This window comes from Pseudonaja textilis, chromosome 4 (genome assembly GCF_049901715.1).
Source record: "Pseudonaja textilis isolate UNSWEBS1 chromosome 4, rPseTex1.2, whole genome shotgun sequence".
In the NCBI taxonomy this organism is placed as follows: domain Eukaryota; kingdom Metazoa; phylum Chordata; class Lepidosauria; order Squamata; family Elapidae; genus Pseudonaja; species Pseudonaja textilis.
In genome coordinates, this window is record NC_141993.1 from 88,243,835 (window position 1) to 88,262,747 (window position 18,913).

At 41.9% G+C, this 18,913-nt stretch overlaps 1 protein-coding gene across 1 annotated transcript in view; it reads right to left on the reverse strand.

Annotated features, from left to right (window-relative positions):
* Positions 1–311: 311 nt before the first annotated feature.
* Positions 312–18,913, reverse strand: part of LOC113450529 (cytochrome P450 2J2-like) — a 34,394-nt gene continuing 15,792 nt past the window's right edge. The window contains exons 5-9 of the mRNA XM_026721751.2: positions 18,136–18,312; positions 15,584–15,725; positions 11,215–11,402; positions 7,437–7,578; positions 312–743 (exon numbers count right to left, since the gene is read on the reverse strand). Coding sequence (XP_026577536.1) covers positions 553–743; positions 7,437–7,578; positions 11,215–11,402; positions 15,584–15,725; positions 18,136–18,312 — 840 coding nt within the window. The 3' untranslated portion in view covers positions 312–552. The remainder of the gene's footprint in view (positions 744–7,436; positions 7,579–11,214; positions 11,403–15,583; positions 15,726–18,135; positions 18,313–18,913) is intronic.

Sequence of the window (18,913 nt, forward strand, 5' to 3'; positions counted from 1 at the left end):
GAATTGTATCTTTAATGTATAAGACTACTCCTCTTTTCTTAACTTGTGTCAGTGAAGTAAATATTTTCCCTAATTTTGGCTGCACCAGAAGTTGTTCATATTGGTTTTTATTAAAGCAATTTATATCTTTGTAAGATAATCAGTGACTTGACTTCTAGGTCAATCAGATTTTAGGGCAGGTTTTAAAGGCAGGGGTTTTAAAGAGAGGTTTAAAAGTAATTGATCATTATGTTTTATCTCCTGTGACTTCAACAACAGAGACTACACACATATGTTAATCAGTCCCCAATAGAGTCCCCAATAACCTCAGAAAGACAAGCAGCAAGGGAAAGTTCTTAATAGGTTTAATTGAACTTCTGGGCATTCAGCCAAGAGCATTTCACACTTGATAAAAGTGTTGCAAGCTAGATAAACAATCCACTCAGCGCTTGGGAGGGAGAGCCATTGAGAAAATCAGATCACATCACCTACAAAACATGTTGAACAAACATATTGAACAAAGGAGAGCTCATAACATGTAACAACGGAGAACTCTCTTGGTATTTGTCCATATTACGGAGTCCTGATACGAGGGAGAGCACAAATCTTATAGGAAGCAGGATGCACAGACACCCCAATTACAGATTTTTCACTGAGCTTTTCCACACCTCCTGGTGGCTCCAACTTAAATGTCCTCAGCAGCTTGGTAAAAAAGTTGAAGAACTCCGTCTTTGCTAGGAATTCCCCCAAGCAGACACGAGCTCCTGGACAGGAGGAGGAGGAGGAGGAGGAGGAGGAGGAGGAGGAGGAGGAGGAGGAGGAGGAGGAGGAGGAGGAGGAGGAGGAGGAGAAGAAGAAACAAATCAGCAATAATCCATTTTGCCTCTATCCATTAACTATTTGCTCCACTTTGCAATAATTGTATGCATTTGAACCTGGTGGGTGAAGTTCTCCTCCTTCAAAATGTCAGGGAAACATCCATGGTGGTTTTTTTTAACTGCTAAAATGCTAGGCTTTGTTGTGCCAAAGGTGCTTTTTCAAGAGGCAACTGGTCTTTCTGGTTTTTCTTTGAAGACATTTCCCTTCTCATCCAAGAAGCTTCTTCAGCTCTGACTGGATGTGGGGAATGGAAGGATTTATATTCCTTGCAGACAGCTGGCCACTCTTTCAAAGACAGGAAAGTCCACATTTTGGACAGAGAGGACTTCTGGTTTGAAAGAGGGATCGAAGGAATGGTATAGGGCAGCGGTGGCTAACCTTTTGGGGCTCCTGTGCCAAAAATTATGCGCACGCTTGCACGCTACCAACACCCAGAAAGCAATGCATGCACCCCCACACCCCCTACGCGTGCACGTGCAATTCTCCCAAAAGCTCCTATGAGAAAAATAAAGTTAAAGTAGAACATCAGTAATAACCCATTTTGCCTATTCGGTAACCGTTTGCTCAATTTTGCAATGATCCTAGAAAAGGAATTTGAAGTGGTAGGTGAAGACTTCTACTTTCAAGACATTAGAATAACATCCCAACTCTTCCCCTTCAAATGCTAAATCTGATTAGAGGTGAATATAGAGTATGTAGCAGTGTTCCAGTATCTAAGGGGTTGCCCCCCCAAAAGAGGGTGTCAATCTATTTTCCAAAGCACCTGAAGGCAGGACAAGAAGAAACAGATAGAAGCTAATCAAGGAGAGAACCGACTTAGAACTAAGGGGAAATTTCTTGAGAGTTAGAATAATGTTAGGAATATAAGTCACCGAACAGGTATTTGGGTTAGAAATATATAAACCAGGATAGACATTTTAATACTGTCTATTTAAGAAAATGCAAAAACTGTAATTGGGTGTGGTTACTCAAACGGCCATAAGATGGAGCCAGAAACCTGGGTTGTTTTAGTCTTAGTCTCAGAAGAGAATGTGTCTCAGTGAATCTCTGTTTCCTTCTGTCGGAGAGTATTGCCGTTCCTCCATTTTTTCTAATTGACTGATATTCATGTTTTTGATGTAAGACTGAACTGTTTTTGACACTGGAATTTGTTATTAAATTATCTCTGGATTGAAAACTGACTGATTTAACTTGTGAATGACTTTGGACTGCCTATTTTGAACTTTGCTTAAACCTTTCCAGAAGTAAAAACCTACATTTACTGTATAGTGTATCTGTGTGCTGTGTGTGTATTATTCAAACACTTCTCTCAAATACATCTCCCTGTAGGTGCTCATTCTCCTAACGGGAAATTAACTCAACAATTAATCAGTGCCTCCAGAACAGTGGTGGGATTCAAAAAAATTTACTACCAGTTCTGTGTACATGGCTTGATGGGTGTGGCTTGGCTTGGTGGGCATGGCAGGGGAAGGATACTGTAAAATCCCCATTCCCTCCCCACCCCACTAACCTGCTTGCCAGCTCCATTCTCCTGTGCAGAGCAACCAAAGAAGACCCAGCCGATCAGCTGGGACTCGGGAGGCAGAGAAGAGATGGGGGCAGGGCCAGTCAGAGGTGGGATTGGCCAGTTCTCCGAACTACTCAAAATTTCCACTACTGGTTCTCCAGAATTGGTCAGAACCTGCTGAATACCACCTCTGCTCCAGAAGTTGTGGGTGCTCCAATACTGGAGGTTTTTAAAAAGAGAGTGGACAGGACAACCATTTGTCTGAAATGTTGAACAGGGGTTTGGATCATAAGACCTCCAAGGTGCCTTCCAATTCTATTATTGTGTTACGTTTCTGCAATTCATTTCATTGTATGCACTGTAGGAAGATTCATAAGACACACACCCCTCTGTATTTCTATGCCCCCAGAGAAGACAAAGAAAAACCATCCCTGGAAGCTAAAGCAATCCCTGCCTCCCAGCCAGAATAGCCTCAGGTATCCCCAATTCAAAGGTTGAGACAGGCTGGATTGACAGGATTAAGGATTAAGTCAGCAAACACAAAGCCGCACAGAATTTATATTCTCTACCTTTCCCCAAGGCTAGACTGGACCCTGACCACCACCCAGGAAACCAAATAGGGACAATTAGAATACTAATCTAATCAAATAACCCCACCAGGCATCTCAATTCCAAAGGTCCAAAAGGATATAAAAATCACTTCTACTCCTCATGCCAGTATTTCAGCTGACCCAGAACTGATGCTGAGTCACTTAGATTCTGATTCCTAAATAAATGGAAACCTCCCTTCCTGCAGCTTGCCTCCAGATTCTTTGGGTTCTGCATCTATCTCCCAGTTTGGAACCAGACTGGATTGGAACCAGATTGGATCACTTAGCTAACAGATAACAGATAATCAGAGTTGGAAGGGACCTTGTAGGTCATCTCTAGTCTACCCTCTGTCCAAGCAGGAGACCCTACACCATTTCTGACAGATGGGAGTCCAATCTCTTCTTGAAAGTCTCAAGTGATGGTGCTCCCACAACTTCTGTTCCATGTGTTGATTGTTCTCACTGTCAAAAATTTTCTCCTTGTTTCCAGTTAAATCTCTCCTTGTTCAGTTTCCATCCATTATTCCTTGTCTGACTTTTCGGTGCTTTGGAAAATAGCTTGACCCCTTCCTCCCTGTGGCAGCCCCTCAAATATTGGAAGGCTGCTATCATGTCTCCCCTGGTTCTTCTCGTCACTAGACTAGCCAGGCCTAGTTCCTGCAACCGTTCTTCGTATGTTTTAGTCTCCAGTCCCCTAATCATCCTGGTTGCTCTTCTCTGCACTCTTTCTAGAGTCTCAACATCTTTTTTATAATGTGGTGACCAAAACTGGATGCAGTACTCTAGGTGTGGTCTTACTAAGGCTTTATAGGGTGGTATTAGTACCTTCCTTGATCTTGATTGTATCCCTCTGTTAATCCAACCTAGGGTTCCATTAGCTTTTTTGGCTGCTGCTGCACACGGCTGGCTCCTATTTAGCTGGTTGTCCACTAAGAATCCAAGATCCCTCTCACAGCTTTTGTTTCCTAAATAAATGGAGACCTCCTTTCCTGCAGCTTGTCTCCAAATCCATTACTCCTGTGTCTTTCTCCCTGCTTGGAACCAGGCTGGATTTTACTTCTAATAGTAGCTAACCTATTGATTACATAATGTTTCAAAAATATCATGGAGATATTTTGACTTTTTGTCTAGGGTAGGAAAATCCCATCAAGAATTAAAGATGGTACAGCCCTGGTAGCTGTTGGTCTCTGTATTAACAACCATTTTTCCTTATTTTGCTTGAATCTCAGCCTGTTTTCTTACCCTAGCCACACAGACACAAGGGCATGACTTTCACCACACCTCCGAATCAGATAATCAAACTGATTATCATTGGCTTATTGATAATGCAGTGCTTTCACGCAGACTTCGAACAGAATAAGGGAAAGGACTGAAGTATTTATCTTTGGAGATGGGGTTTTTTATTTTTATTTTTTAATTATTACAATCTGGAGATGTCTTGTAATTAAACGTTCTTAAAAATTTCACAAAAAGCAGGACAATTAAAACAATATCAGAAAGTTAATAATGCGGGGGAAAGTATAGTCTTCCCTTTAATTATAAAATAAAACTTTTTGATAAATCTCTAACTCTAAACTCTTTTATTTTCATACCAAGTTTGTCTTCCCATAGTACCTCCTATACTATTTCACCTGGGTGTACTGGTCACAATTAGGATTATTATAATTAGATCAGTACATGCATTGCAGACAGTCTGTTTTATTGACTTTAGCTGCCATCTGCTGGTAACAAGACAATTTGGAATTGGGTGATACAAGCACAGATTTGTTTAAACTGTGTACTTAACCTTATATACACATAATTTGGAATGTAAATGGGGCAAATTCCATTCACAAAAGGGAAAAGAAGTATTCGAAAAAATTAAAACAAGATATAATTTCCTTACAAGAAGCATGCATTTGAAATAAAGACATGAAATATTTGATTTGTAAAAACTTTGGAGATGAATTCATTTTGGCAGGATCAAACAAACAACAAACAATGGACTTGTTCTATAAGTTAATCCCTAATTAAAACCACAATTAAAAATAACTGGTGAGGTTGGTAGATTTATAGAAATGAAAACTGAACTACAACTGAACAACTGAACTGAACTTGTTTTAACAAAAGTTTTTTACAGAATAACAGAATATTCTGTTATATTCTGTTATTCTGCTAAAACTTTTGTTTTGGGACTTTATACACCAAATGAAATTAAAGATAATTTTAATAAACAATTTATGAAACAAAACCTTTTGTTTTTGCTACCTGATGGGTGACAGGAATGGTGCTATCCCTCTGCAATTCGATAGACTATCTGAGAAGAAAATAAACTAGAGGTTAACTAGAGTTAAAATGTTCATCAAATAATAAAAGTATGTGATAATTTTCCCTACCATTCAGGGAAAATTATCACACTTTTTTTATTTGATGAATATTTTAACTCTAGTAGATCGACGAAAACAAAAAATATTAATTCTGAAGATCGTACTTATTTTTCAGAAAGACACCAATTGCTCTCAAGAATAGATGCGATAGGGATTTTGAAAAACATGGTTAGAATAGAATAGAATAGAATAAAATAGAATAGAATAGAATAGAATAGAATAGAATAGAAGCTGGAAGGGACCTTGGAGGTCCTCTAGTCCAGCCTCCCGCTCAAGCAGGAGAACCTATATCATTTCAGATAAGTGACTTTCTAGACCCTTTTAAAAAACCTCCAGTGACGGAGCACCCACAAATTCTGGTGGCAAGCTGTTCCACTGGTTAATTGTCTGTTAGGCATTGTTAGGAAGTTTCTCTTTAATTCCAATTTGCTTCTCTCTTTGGTTGGTTTCCAACCGTTGTTTCTTTTCATGCCCTCTGGTGCTTTGGAGAATAATTTGACCTCCTCTTCTTTGTAACAGCCCCTCAAACATTGAAATACTGCTATCACGTATTCTTCTTTTCTGTAGACTAGCCACCTGCAGCCGTTCTCCATATGTTTTCATCTCCAGTCTTTTGATTATCTTAATTGTTTTTTAGTATTGTAGTATGGTTAATAGGATTGTGGGGATTCTAGTCTTTTTCCGAACATAACCCACTGAAATAGGTTTTTAAAAGTAATTCTCCAACTTTTAGATGGATATCAATTGAAACACTTTTACAGAAAGACTGGAAAGTTAAGGATTGTAAAAAGAAATTAACATTTTTTTTTTGATTAATCTAAATGAGGTGGAGGACTTGGAGCCTGGTGGGGTGAGAAGCAGGTCCCAGGCCTGCTGTTAGGGGAGGAGAAAGGTTGGGTGGGTCACCGTGATCAGTCATAAGGGTGAACAACTATAGGGGCATTGCAGTAGTTGTAACTTGGGGACCAGGTCATAACTAGGTCTTGGGCAGTCCTGTAGGAGATGACCAGGCTGAGCCTGAGGGCGGGGTCAAATGCATCATCAGTCTGGAGATCTTATACCCCCAAAAGAGTCAAGACAAACACACCTTGAAGTCTGTTGACCCTTATCTGGTGCCAATTCGCATCGATTGTTAGTAGTTCAGATTCTTGTATGTAGTTTGCATGGAATAAACTTGAAGTGCTTTTGAATTCTGTCCTGGCTCTTATGTTACGTAGGGAGCATGCATAAGCACACCAACGTTCCTACCGTCCCTGTCCTATTATTTCTTTTTTTATTTTTCTTATATGTATCCATTTCATGTATCCATAACTATGTTTATACTTATACCTGTTATCTTATAACTGCTTAACAAAATAAAATAAAATAAATAAATAAATCTAAACAGTTGCAAAGTGACCAGTTATAAGGCGAGAGCCACCTGTATTTCCTTCTCACTATAGCCTTCTTTGTAAATTACCATATTTTTTGGAGTATAAGATGCACTCCCCCCCCCAAAAAAAAAGTGAGTGGAAATGTTTGTGTGTCTTATATAGTGAATGTTGACAAATCTCCACCCACCCGCCAGTCCCCATCCTTCAGACTCTGCCTTCCAGCCATTTGCCTTCTTGCAGCAAACAGCAAACAGCCTGGTCAGCTTCAGCACAGCCTGATTAGCTGGTGTGATACCAACGATCAGCTGTTTCAGACTGCAGGGATACCCATCACCTATTTCTGCCTCCACTCACTCCATTTTAGGCCTCCGCATCCCATTTTTGGCCTTTGTACACCCCATTTTCAGCCTCCGCGTGCCCCATTATCTGCCTGTTCCGAGCCCCACCACCTGGAAAGGGCTGAACATGGGGCATGTGGAAGCCAAAAACAGGATGCAGAGGCTGAAAATGGGGCATGCAGAGGCAGCAATAGGCTATGGCAGTCCCTCAGCCTGAAACAGCTGATTATTAGGAGGCTGCTTGTGCTAATCAGGCTGTGCTGAAGCTGAAACAGGCTGTTTGCTGTTTGCTGTAAGGAGGCCGAGGCAGATTTTTTTTTCTTGTTTTCCTCCCCAAAAGCTAGGTATGTCTTATACTTCAGTAAGCATCATTTGGCAATCACAATTACTTTTCTGAGAATTACCTGCTCCAAAGGGAAGAAATGCATCTTTTTCTACAAAATTTCCTGCCTTGTCCAGAAAATGATTTGGATTGAAGTCTTCAGGTGCTTCCCAGTGTTCAGGATCCAAAAGAACAGAACGTAAGTCTGGAAAAATGACAGCACCCTGTAAAGAACAAATTCACATATTGAAACATCTAGACAAGCCCAACTGTTTCTGGCATAGGAAGAAATTTCCCCAGTTTGTTCCCAGCTGGGATACACCACAGACGCTGAGAAGAAATGGATGCAGAAGCCAGCTGCCAGAAAGTGGAATTCTTTTAATGTAGGAAAGCAAGAAACAAAAAGTGACACAGCTCAAGGTTCCTGGCTTGCAAGCAGGTTGGGAATGTGAATCTGAGCCTTTTATGTTTCATTCCCCTTCGAAGCTTCTGCAGCTTGATGGGTTTTGTTGTGTTTCTGATTGCTGTAGGTTTTTGTTTCCCTGCTTTAAGGGGTTAATCCTATCCGAGCTTTTGCAGTGTTTTTTGTTTTTGTTTTTTTGTCTAAGGGTTAATTCTTTTGTCCCTAAGGGTTAATTCTGTTAGGGGTGTGTTATTTTTAACCTGATTCCTTAAGTATTTTCAGGATCTGCTTTGTTATTTCTAATAATAGCTTTTGGCAGTCTGCCCAGACTTGCAATTATCTCCTGAGGGCTTGCCCAATCCATTTTTGTTCCTTTATATACACTTAATTTTGAAAACACTAGAAGATACAGCAGATTTTGGAATTAACAAATGGAACCTGTTCAGGTTTAATCCCTTTTGTAGCAGATGCATCTAGTAAATCCAGATTCAGTAGAAACAAGTTGAATAATATGCAGTGTTATGTAATTATGCAAAAGAGATAAATTTAGATTTGGCAAATGTAAGCGGTTAATTAAGCATACATTATTGCAACTCTAGATTTTGTTTTTGTTCATTTCTATTTTAAATCCAAATCTATTTTTTCTCCAATGTGATTTTCTTTGCCCTTAGAATTACAGTATTTATTATTTATATAAACATTTAATTTATAATTATATTCATTTAAGTATTTGTGCTTGCATAAGTATATATCTATTAAATTATATGTTTATACTCAAGTATATATTTCTATCATTTACCTTTCTTTCTCCAAACCAAGGAAGGATCTTTTGAAGCTTCTCATTAAGACCCACCACGTGCAGATAATATTTTGCTTTTGTTTTGAAGGATTGTAACTCACTCTGCTTTTGGTCACTGGAATGAATATTGCAGAAGTATCTCTCCACATGGAGAAATCAAGAGGGGAAACAGAAAAGCCAACAGGCTGGCTTTATCTGGTGTTCCCAAAATGTTATAGGGCAGAGCTCTTTTTTATTTATTTATTTATTTTATCATTACTATTTAAAAGAATAACAGAGTTGGAAGGGACCTTGGAGGTCTTCTAGTCCAACCCCCTACTCAGGCAGGAAACCCCATATAATTTCAGACAAACGGTTGTCCAATCTCTTCTTAAAATCTCCAGTGTTGGAGCACTCCCACAACTTCTGGAGGCAAGTCATTCCACGGATTAATTGTTCTAACTGTCAGGAAATTCCTCCTTAGGTAACCCTGAGGATACAGATAAACCTCAAGGTGACCTTAAGGACTGGCAAAAAGAATGCAAAATGACCAAGCTGTCTGCAAGGAATATAAATCCTTCCATTCCCCACTATTCAGTCAGAGCTGAAGAAGCTTCTTAGATGAGAAGCGAAAAATCCTCAAAGAAAAACAAGAAAATCTAGTTGTCTCTTGAAAAAAAAAACACGTTTGGGACGATTAGTTCTAGGTTGCTTCTCTTCTTGATTAGTTCCCATCCATTGCTTCTTGTCCTGCCTTCAGGTGCTTTGAAGAATAGATTCTTTGTGAAAGCCTCCTGGATTTCAAGTGTGGTCTTATAAACAATTATTATTTATTTTATTTAAGTATAAACTTAAATAAAACGTGAAGGAGATTCTAACGCAGGAAGAAGCAAATTACCCAGAGAATTGGATTAAAACTGAGGACCTGTATACTGCATGAGTCATAAAGGGGGTTGTGAAAATATTTACAGACCCCTCACATCCTGGACATAAACAATTTCAACTCCTACCTTCAAAATGACACTATAGAGAACCGCACACCAGAACAACTAGGCACAAGAACAATCTCTTTTTCTCGAACGCCATCAATCTGCTAAACAAATAATTCCCCCTACACCAGTGGTCACCAACCAGTGGGCCGCGACAAAATTTTGGTGGTCTGCAGAGAAATGTCACCCTCAAAGCACCCTCCAAAGCAATTAATCCAGGCTGCACGGGAACACAAGGCTACGCCACCCACATGGCCCGCATAAACACAAGGCTTGCATCATTTGCATTGCAAGCAACATGAGGTAGTGAGGGGAGGGGGCAAAGGGTGGAAAGGGGGAGCTTGCCCCACTCGTCCTACGCGCCTGGCCTGGCCACCGGGTTCCTTCTTTCCGCTTCTTTCTTCTTCTGCTTTTGGCTGCACACAGGGAAAACAGCAAAAGTCTTTCTTTCTCTCCCCCAAACTCCACCAGAAATGAGTCTTTGGGACCCTGCAAGGCCTCCTGCTCCAAGAGGCTGTGTTCTATATTAAAATTCTCCAAATCCTGAGTTCCGATTGGTCCACACGGACCACAATCTGATTGGCTAACTAAACTGCTGTGATTGGTGCGCTGAGAAACCCTTGCGATTGGCCAAAGCCGATCGTGGGAGATTCAAAGCCCTGTCATTGGCTGCCGAGCCGCCGGCTGGCTCTATAAGAAAAGCCGCACGGCTCGCAGGTCCTGTACGAAACTGTATACTTCAATAAAGAGCTGAAGTTCGCTATGAGTCTCGCGTCTCACTGAACCCGATCTACCCGATCTAACAGGCTGTGCCAGCAAAGACTCATTTTTGGCAGAGTTTGGGGGAGAGAAAGAAAGACTTCTGCTGCTTCTGCTGCTTTCTTTGCATGAAGCCAAAAGTCTCTCTCTCTCTCTCTCTCTCTCTCTCTCTCTCCCCACCCCCCAAGAACGGAGCTGGAGACAGTATCCTGAGATCCCAAATAAAGAATGATCGATCGGTAGGAAAATGGAGGGGGGAATTTTCCTGCAGACTTTTTGGGGGATTTTCCCAGGGTCTCTGGTCTGCAGGATTTAAAATTATGAGTTTGGAGGTCCCTGAGGTCCAAAAGGTTGGTAACCCCTGCTCTATGCTGTCCAACTAGTTACCAAGTCTGCATTACTATTACTATTAATCTTTACACCTTTCCTATCTTTCCTATCACCCATCTCCTCCCACTTACGGCTTATGACTGTAACTTGATGCTTGTATCCTTCCGATTTATATTGACTGTTTCCTAGTATGACTTGATTGCTTATTGTACCTTATGACTATCATTAAGTGTTGTACTTTATGATTCTTGACGAATGTATCTTTTCTTTTATGTACACTGAGAGCATTTGCACCAAGACAAATTCCTTGTGTGTCCAATCCCACTTGGCCAATAAAGAATTCTATTCTATTCTATGCTAAAAAAAACAATACGTCTTTAGTCCTTCATGGTATGGATCGAAGCTATCTAAGGAACCACCTCCCCACAATGCCCACCCATGCCAGCAAGAACAGTATACTGACATCTCTTGCTGGATTCATACATTGCACTTAGTCCAAAGTAAATAAATCAGAAAACTGGAGTTTAGTCACAGAGTTCCTGCGTGGGTATGAAGCCCATACCATGCAGATCCAGCAATTCAGAAAATCTAAAATCTATACCTTAGGAATGAGAAACCCGTTCAGATAAACATCCTGTACACATTGTCTGGGAAGCCCAAATAGAAAAGCATATTTTTTTCGTATGATCTCGTGAATCACAGCATTGGTATAAGGCAGTTTTTTCCGTTCTTTGTAAGAGATTGAGGGCAAAGAACCAAAAACTTCATTCATCTCCTGGTGAACTTTATCTGAGGAAAAAAAAGGAGAAAATGTGAATCTTATTTCACAGCATTCTGTTTATTTACAAAAAGAATTAACATGAAGATTGAGAGATATTCATCTATATATGACTTGGTACAATTGCCATTAAGAGTAACAGTAAACCTGAATATTAGTTGACGTATAGTGTAAAATAAAAGATCCAGCAATTGAATTGAACTTACAGGCAAAACTTGGACTTTGATTAGGTTTCATTTTAGCTTGCTTTGAGATCATAGATGGATGATAGGTAGATATAGAGAGATAGATGATAGATAATATTTATTTATTTTATTTATTTATTAGATTTGTATTGCCTCCTATTTGCCATGATAGAGAGAGAGAGAGAGAGAGAGAGGTGGGATTCAAACAATTTAACAACTGGTTGTCTGCCCTAAGGACCGGCTGGGTAGGCATGGGTGAGTGATCATGTGACTGGGTGGGTGTGGCCAATTTGACATCACTCACATCAAGGGACCCTTCGCCTGGTCTCTCCTTGCCTCAAAAGCCTCAACAAGATACCATTTCCCTGTCTATTTACTACTACTGAACATCCAAAATACACTATTTGATCCTATGTATATATGCCATATGTGTACATACATATTCCATAGTATAGCGTGTGTATAGGCACACAAAAAGGTACATTATCTACTACAGCTGTGTGAAAAAAGTCCTGCACGCTTTATGGTTTACAGTTTACGGTTCATGACCTTTTTTGGATAGGCCATCGATTTTATATTTTAAGTGAAAAGCATAAGCTTTTTGCAATTTGATGCTGTTTGGATGGGGATTGTGAATTTTCTTGCACGCTTACAATGCATCCTTACAATGACTATGAAAGCAGATTAACTGATGCATACCCAGTGGCATACGCGTTGCAATTACTAAGGCCAATGCTAGTCTTTTGTTAACATTTTTATTGTTTGTAGCCGTGAAAAGGTTTAGGTAACCAAACATGGTTACGAATATGAAATTGGCCAGCCCTTATTAAGCTTATCGCCTACATTCTTTCTCCATATTTTTATGTTATATTCCAGGATATCTATCTTTGGCTCTGTTGCTGTGCTTGTTTTCTTTCCGCTTCCTTTGAGTTCTCTGTTTCTCTATCTTTCTTCAAAAATACCAGGAGATGTAACGGGTGCACCTTTTTTCTTTTGGCTCTTCTTTTTTTTAAGGTAGGGAAGAGGCTCAGTGGAGAGTTTTTTTCCCCCCAGTTTTGAGGGCATTTCTCTTTTGAGAGAGGGAAAACAATTATTTAAGCCTCATTTTTTTTTACTTGATGTGACTCATGCTGTCATGGAATAATTTCAGCTCCACAGCTGGAATTGTCACTTTTTTTCCTGTTTTCACTTCACCCACCAGTCACTCGGGATTGAAGGGAGATGATCTACAAATAAGCCAAGAGAAACCAGATTATCTAGATCACTTTTAATAATGATTCATCCACAAGGCTATCAGTTAATGTGGATTTGGGGGAGATTAATAAAGAATGAAGGGTCCAGATGGATTTGGGATTATAATTTTGAATTAATTAGAAGAATCTTTCTGTTTGAAATGGTGATGGTGATTGGTATTATCAACGTGAGAATGAGATCTCAAAGATTTGACACTAGAGGGAGGCAGAAGGTAATAAATCCTTACATTATAATAATTTTAAATTATAATAAATCCTAAATACCAATTGAGACAAATGGTTGTCCAATCTCTTCTTTAAAATCTCCAATGTTGGAGTCCCCACAGCTTCTGAGGGCAAGCTGTTCCACTGATTGATTGATTAATTAATTAATTAATTAATTAATTAATTAATTAATTAATTAACTGTCAGGGAATTTCTCATTAGTTCTTGGTTGCTTCTCTTCTTGATTGGTTTCCATCTATTGCTTCTTGTCCTGGCTTCAGGTCAGAGGTGGCATTCAGCAGGTTCTGACCAGTTCTGGAGAACCGGTAGCAGAAATTTTGAGTAGTTTGGAGAACCGGCAAATCCCACCTCTGACTGGCCCCGTCCCCATCTCTTCTCTGCCTCCCATTGAGTCCCAACTGATTGGCTGGATCTTCTTTGGTTGCCCTGCACGTGAGAACAGAGCTGGAAAGCAGGATAGTGGGGTGAGAAGGGAATGGGATTTTGCAGTAACCTTCCCCTGCCACACCCACCAAGCCACGCCCACCAAGCCACGCCCACCAAGCCACACCTACAGAACCAGTAGTAAAAAGATTTGAATCTCACCACTGCTCCAGGTGTTTTGGAGAATAGACTAATCCCCTCTTCTTTGTAACAGCCCCTCATAGATTGGGACAGTGCTATCACAACACATTTCCCTAGTCCTTAAGACAGGGGTGGGCAAACTTTTTAGCTTGGGGGCCTCATTGACTTTTAAAATTTGACAGACGGGCCGGGTCAGCACAAGATACGATACATATAAAAAACTGCAGAATCTCCACAAAATCAAGTCACTGCGCCCAATGCGCCACCTGGTGTCAAAATGCCTGTCATTACAAGTCAAAATCAAATGAATGCAATCATTCAATCATTCACATCAAACCTTAGTTCTGTACCAATCTTCGGCGGGCCGGATTAAAAAGACCAATGGGCCGGATGTGGCCCGCGGGCCGTAGTTTGCCCACCCCTGCCTTAAGAGAATAAGAGCCTTGGAAGGAAATTTGGAGGCCTTCTAATCCTGCTCAAGCAGAAACCCTATACCATTTCAAACAAATGGTTGTCCAATTCTTCTTAAAAACTCCCAGGGATTGATGGAAGACCCACCACCTCTGGAGGCAAGTTATTCCACTGATTAATTGTCAGGAAATTCCTCCTATTTCTAGCTTGGGTCTCTCCTTAATTAGTTTCCATCCACTGCTTCGTGTACTTCCTTCGGGGGCTTTGTTAAATAGGTTGATCCTCTCTTTCTGCAGTCAAAGGTGAGCACTGTTATCAACAGACCTGCCATTGTCTAGCACAGTGATGGCGAACCTTTTTGTTGTGGAGTGCCAAAAACGTGAATGTGTGCAATAGCGCGTGAGCCCATGCCGGCACTCACAATGCAATGCGCCCCCCCTGCACATGTGTGTGCAACACCCCCGCCCTGCCCCCTTACCTGCACTGCACATGCGCGCACCTCTCCGTGAATGCCCTCTCAGCTGATTTTTGGCCCGTTTGAGGCCGTTTTTGCCCTCCCAGAAGCTTGAGGAAAGCCTCTGCAGCCTTAGGAGGCTGAAAAATGGGTCTTCCGGAAATACTGGAAGTGTCCGTTTTCAGCTTCTGGAGGGCCTCTGGAGCCCAGGGGACCGTTTTCGCCTTCCTGGAGGCTCAAGGAAAGCCTCTGCAACCTCGGGGGGCTGAAAAGGGGCTCATTTCAGCACTTCCAGTATTTCCGGAAGGCCCCGTAGCTGCAGAGGCTTCCCTCCAGCCTCCAGGAGGGCCAAAACAGCTTCAAATGGGCCAAAAATCAGCTAGGAGGCACGCGCATGAACAGTGCAGGTAAGTTTCGCTGGGGCTCATGTGCCCACACAAATGGTTCTGCGTGCCACCTGTGGCACATGTGCCATAGGTTCGCCATCATGGGTCTAGAGGTTGTGTTCTGTTACTCCCCACTCTAATGCCCAGTTTATTAGTGATCTGTGTAGTATGGCAGCAGGCAAGATCTGCTGTTGTAGCTAACCGTGTAAAAAGAATAGTTCTTCTAAGATGGAGGCAGTCTAGATTAGGGGTGTCAAACTCTATTTCACTGAGGGCTGCATCAGGGTTTTGTTTCACCTCAGGAGGCTGGAGTGGGTATGGCTGGGGTGGCTGTAGCCAGCTCAATGTTGCTCATGTCAGGGGCACCTGTGCTGGCCAAAGCACTCTGCCAGAGAAAATGGGCTCCCAAGCTCTGTTTTCTGCTGCAATGGCTTTCTGCAGCCCTCTGCCAGCAAAAACAGAGCTCGGGAGGGCTGCCGTATGGCCCTCACAAGCTCCATTTTCACTGGCAGAGGCACTGCCAGCCGGTCCTTCGCTGTTTCCAGGGTGGCCCTGCAGGTCAGATCTAAATACCTGATGGGCCTGATCTTGCCTGCAGGCCTTGAGTTTTACACCCCTGGTCTAGATGCAAATCCTCTGAGAAAGAACGGCACTCTTTTCACTCCACAACAAATAAACCTTATTTATTTCCACTAGCGCTGCAATTTGTCGTACCTTGTATATCCAAATCGTTTGCCATGAGAAGCATTGCACTTGTCAGGGAGGCGGAAGTTGTGTCTGTCCCAGCAATAAAGAGGTCAGCAATGCACTGAGCCAAATTATCCTCATTATAAGTAGAATTGGGATCATCCTTCCTCTATAGATATTAAAAAGAAGGAAATGTCATTTATAGGCATTTTCCTACAGCTACCAAAACGACTTCAAACGACCCTGTTCCTGCTCATGAGCTATGTTATCTGGGGAGGCAATAGTCCACTCTATCAGGATGCCACAAGGGTTGCAAAGGGTGAATATACACAGTGGGACATGATAATTGAGTGAATGCCCCATTGCGGTGACCTCCAACATTTTGGGCACCAGGGACCAGCTTTTTCCATGGACTGGAGGGGGGCATGGTTTTGCATCCGCATCTTGCAGATGGGATTTCATTTCTTTGCACAGCCTGGTTTCTGGCATGCCGAGGCCCAGTGCTGGTCCACGGACAAGGGATTGGGGATCCCCTGCTCTAGAGCTATGTTTCCCAACCTTTCCAACTCCGTGGACCAGAAGCAATGGTGGTGGTGAGTAGACGGGATGGTTTCATACACACTTTGCCAACACTTCTGGGGCCAGTTGTGCGTGGGCTGAGGTGGAGGGGGAAGAATTGAAGACTCCCTGCTCTACAACAGTGTTTCTCAACCTTGTCCCCTTACAGGTCAGGGGACTTGAATTCCCAAAATTCTCCAGTAAAGCTGGGGGAAAAAGAAACACTTCTTTCCTCCATCTATTGAGAAAACCGAACGCTTAGAGTGGTGCGATATGACACATCTACTCTGGAAAATGCTCCAAACCACAGAGAATCCCAGATGGATAAAATACTGTATGATTAAGCCCCCATGAATTCAGACAGAAAAATAGACATCGGCAACAAATGGAGAATGCATGGGAATGTTTACGAGAGCACTGACTTTTCCAGTCTGTCTTATCTGCATTTACTGGTAAAATACATTTCCTATTGTCATGAAAACCCAGTTAGGGTTAGGGTTAGGCCTCCATGAATTCAGAGACCAAAATGGAGATCACCAATGAATTTGAAATGCATGGATATGTTTAGAAGGGCAGTGACTTTTCAAGTCTGGCTTATCTGCATTTACTGGTAAAATACATAGGAAAATCCCATTGGCGGGAAAACCCAGTTAGGGTTAGGGTCAGTGGTGGGATTCAGCCAGTTCGCACCAGTTTGAGAGAGCAGTTTCTTTCTGAGGAGTTTGGTGAACTGGTTGTTGGAAGAAATCATTAGGGCAGAGAACCGGTTGTTAAATTATTTGAATCCCACCACTGGTTAGGGTTAGGTCTCCATGAATTTGGAGAGTAAAATGGAGATCGACAATGAATGTGGACCGCATGGGTATGTTTAGGAGGGCAGTGACTTTCCCAGTCTGGCTTATTTGTATTTACTGCTAAAATACATGGAAAAATCCCATTGGTGGGAAACCCACTTCGGGTTAGGTCTCCATGAATTGGGAGAGCAAAATGGAGTTCGGCAAGGAATTTAGCGCGCATGTGTATGTTTTGGAAGGCACGCTGACTTTTCAAGTCTGCTTTATCTGCATTTAGTGGTAAAATGCATGGAAAAATCCCATTGGTGGGAAAACTCAGTTAGGGTTAGGCCTCCATGAATTGGGAGAGCAAAATGGATATCACCACCGAATTTGGAATGCATGGGTATGTTTAGGAGGGCAGTGACTTTTCCAGTCTGGCTTATCTGCATTTACTGGTAAAATACATGAAAAAAATCCCATTGGTGGGAAACCCACTTAGGGTTAGGTTTAGGCTATGAATTCAGAGAGCAAAATGAAGATCACAATGAATTCAGAGCGCGTGGGTATGTTTAGGAGGCCAGTGACTTTTCAAGTCTGGCTTATATGCATTTACTGGTAAAATACATGGGAAAATCTCATTAGCGGGAAAACCCATTCATTGGCGACATCCAGGAGTGGGCTGCTATGGGTTTGAACAGATTCGGGCGATCCTCTAGCTACGATTCTGCATGGTTTGGCGAACCACTAAATCCCACCCCTGGCTGGCCCTCCCAGCCACTCCTTATCTTGTCTTGGCTGAGCCTGCTCACCTAATACTTACTTTCGGATAGTTGGGAGAAGTGGGCGTGGCACACCCGCGTCTCCCAACTATCCAAAAGTATTAGGGCAACTCCACCACCCCCATCCCCACCCAAACTTAATTTTTACCTGTACACCCTGGAGTGGGTGGGGTCTTCATCAGGGCTTATTTTTGGGGAGGGGATAGGGCTTCTACTGGGCACACGTGTAAAAATCAAACTAGGACTTACTTTCTGAGTAGGTAGTGTTTTGGGGGAAACACCGTATTTTTTCTTTTTATTTCTTTTGTCCTTTTATGTCTTTGTAAGCTGTGTTGAGTCGCCGTGTGTGAGTAGGCAGCGATATAAATTTTCTAAATAAATAAGTAAATAGTGATCAAGGGCTACCTGTAATGATCCTACAGAAGATACACTCTATAATGAATAGGAGCGGTGTGCCAAGGCTTACTTTCTCCATTTGAAATAGATAAAAATCAATGAAATCCTGTGGTTCATGAAAATTCCTGTTCTCCTTATGCAGTATAATTTCCTTCCTGGCAAACGAAACTATCGTCTCCAGAGCAGATAGGGCAGTCTGGTGGGGGCCTGGCAGATGCTTCATGATATGTGGGAAACCTTCATAGAGCTACAAAAGAGAAAGAGAGAGAGAAATTGCCTATGGAGATTCTCAGTTGTCCATGCCATGCTTGTCCCAAGGATGCTTTTGTCAAGAGGCAACTGGACTTCCTGGTTTTTCTTTGAAGACGTTTCGCTTTTCATCCAAGAAGCTTCTTCAGCAGTGACTGGGTGGTGGGGAATGGAAGGATTTACACTCCTTGCAGACAGCTGGTCCTTTGCATCCTTTTAGAAGGTCGTTGAGGCCACTTGGAAGTTTATCTGTGTCCTCAGGGTCACCTGAGTGATGCAAATGGTTCCTCTAGTCTGCGATTTTTCCTCTGGAAATCCATTCCTACTCCCACACCGTTCAAAGGGTGTCCATCCCAAATTGTATAGCTAAAAGTCTACAGAGATGCTTAGTCATCCAGGTCATGATTGTCCCAAAGGTGTTTTTTTTTTTCAGGAGGCAACTTAGGTGATCCTGAGGACACAGATAAACCTCCAAGTGGCCTCAACGACACTCTAAAAAGGATGCAAATAACCCGCTGTCTGCAAGGGGTATAAATCCTTCCATTCCCCACCATCCATCTTTTTTCTTTTTAAGACGTTTCACTTTTCATCCAAGAAAC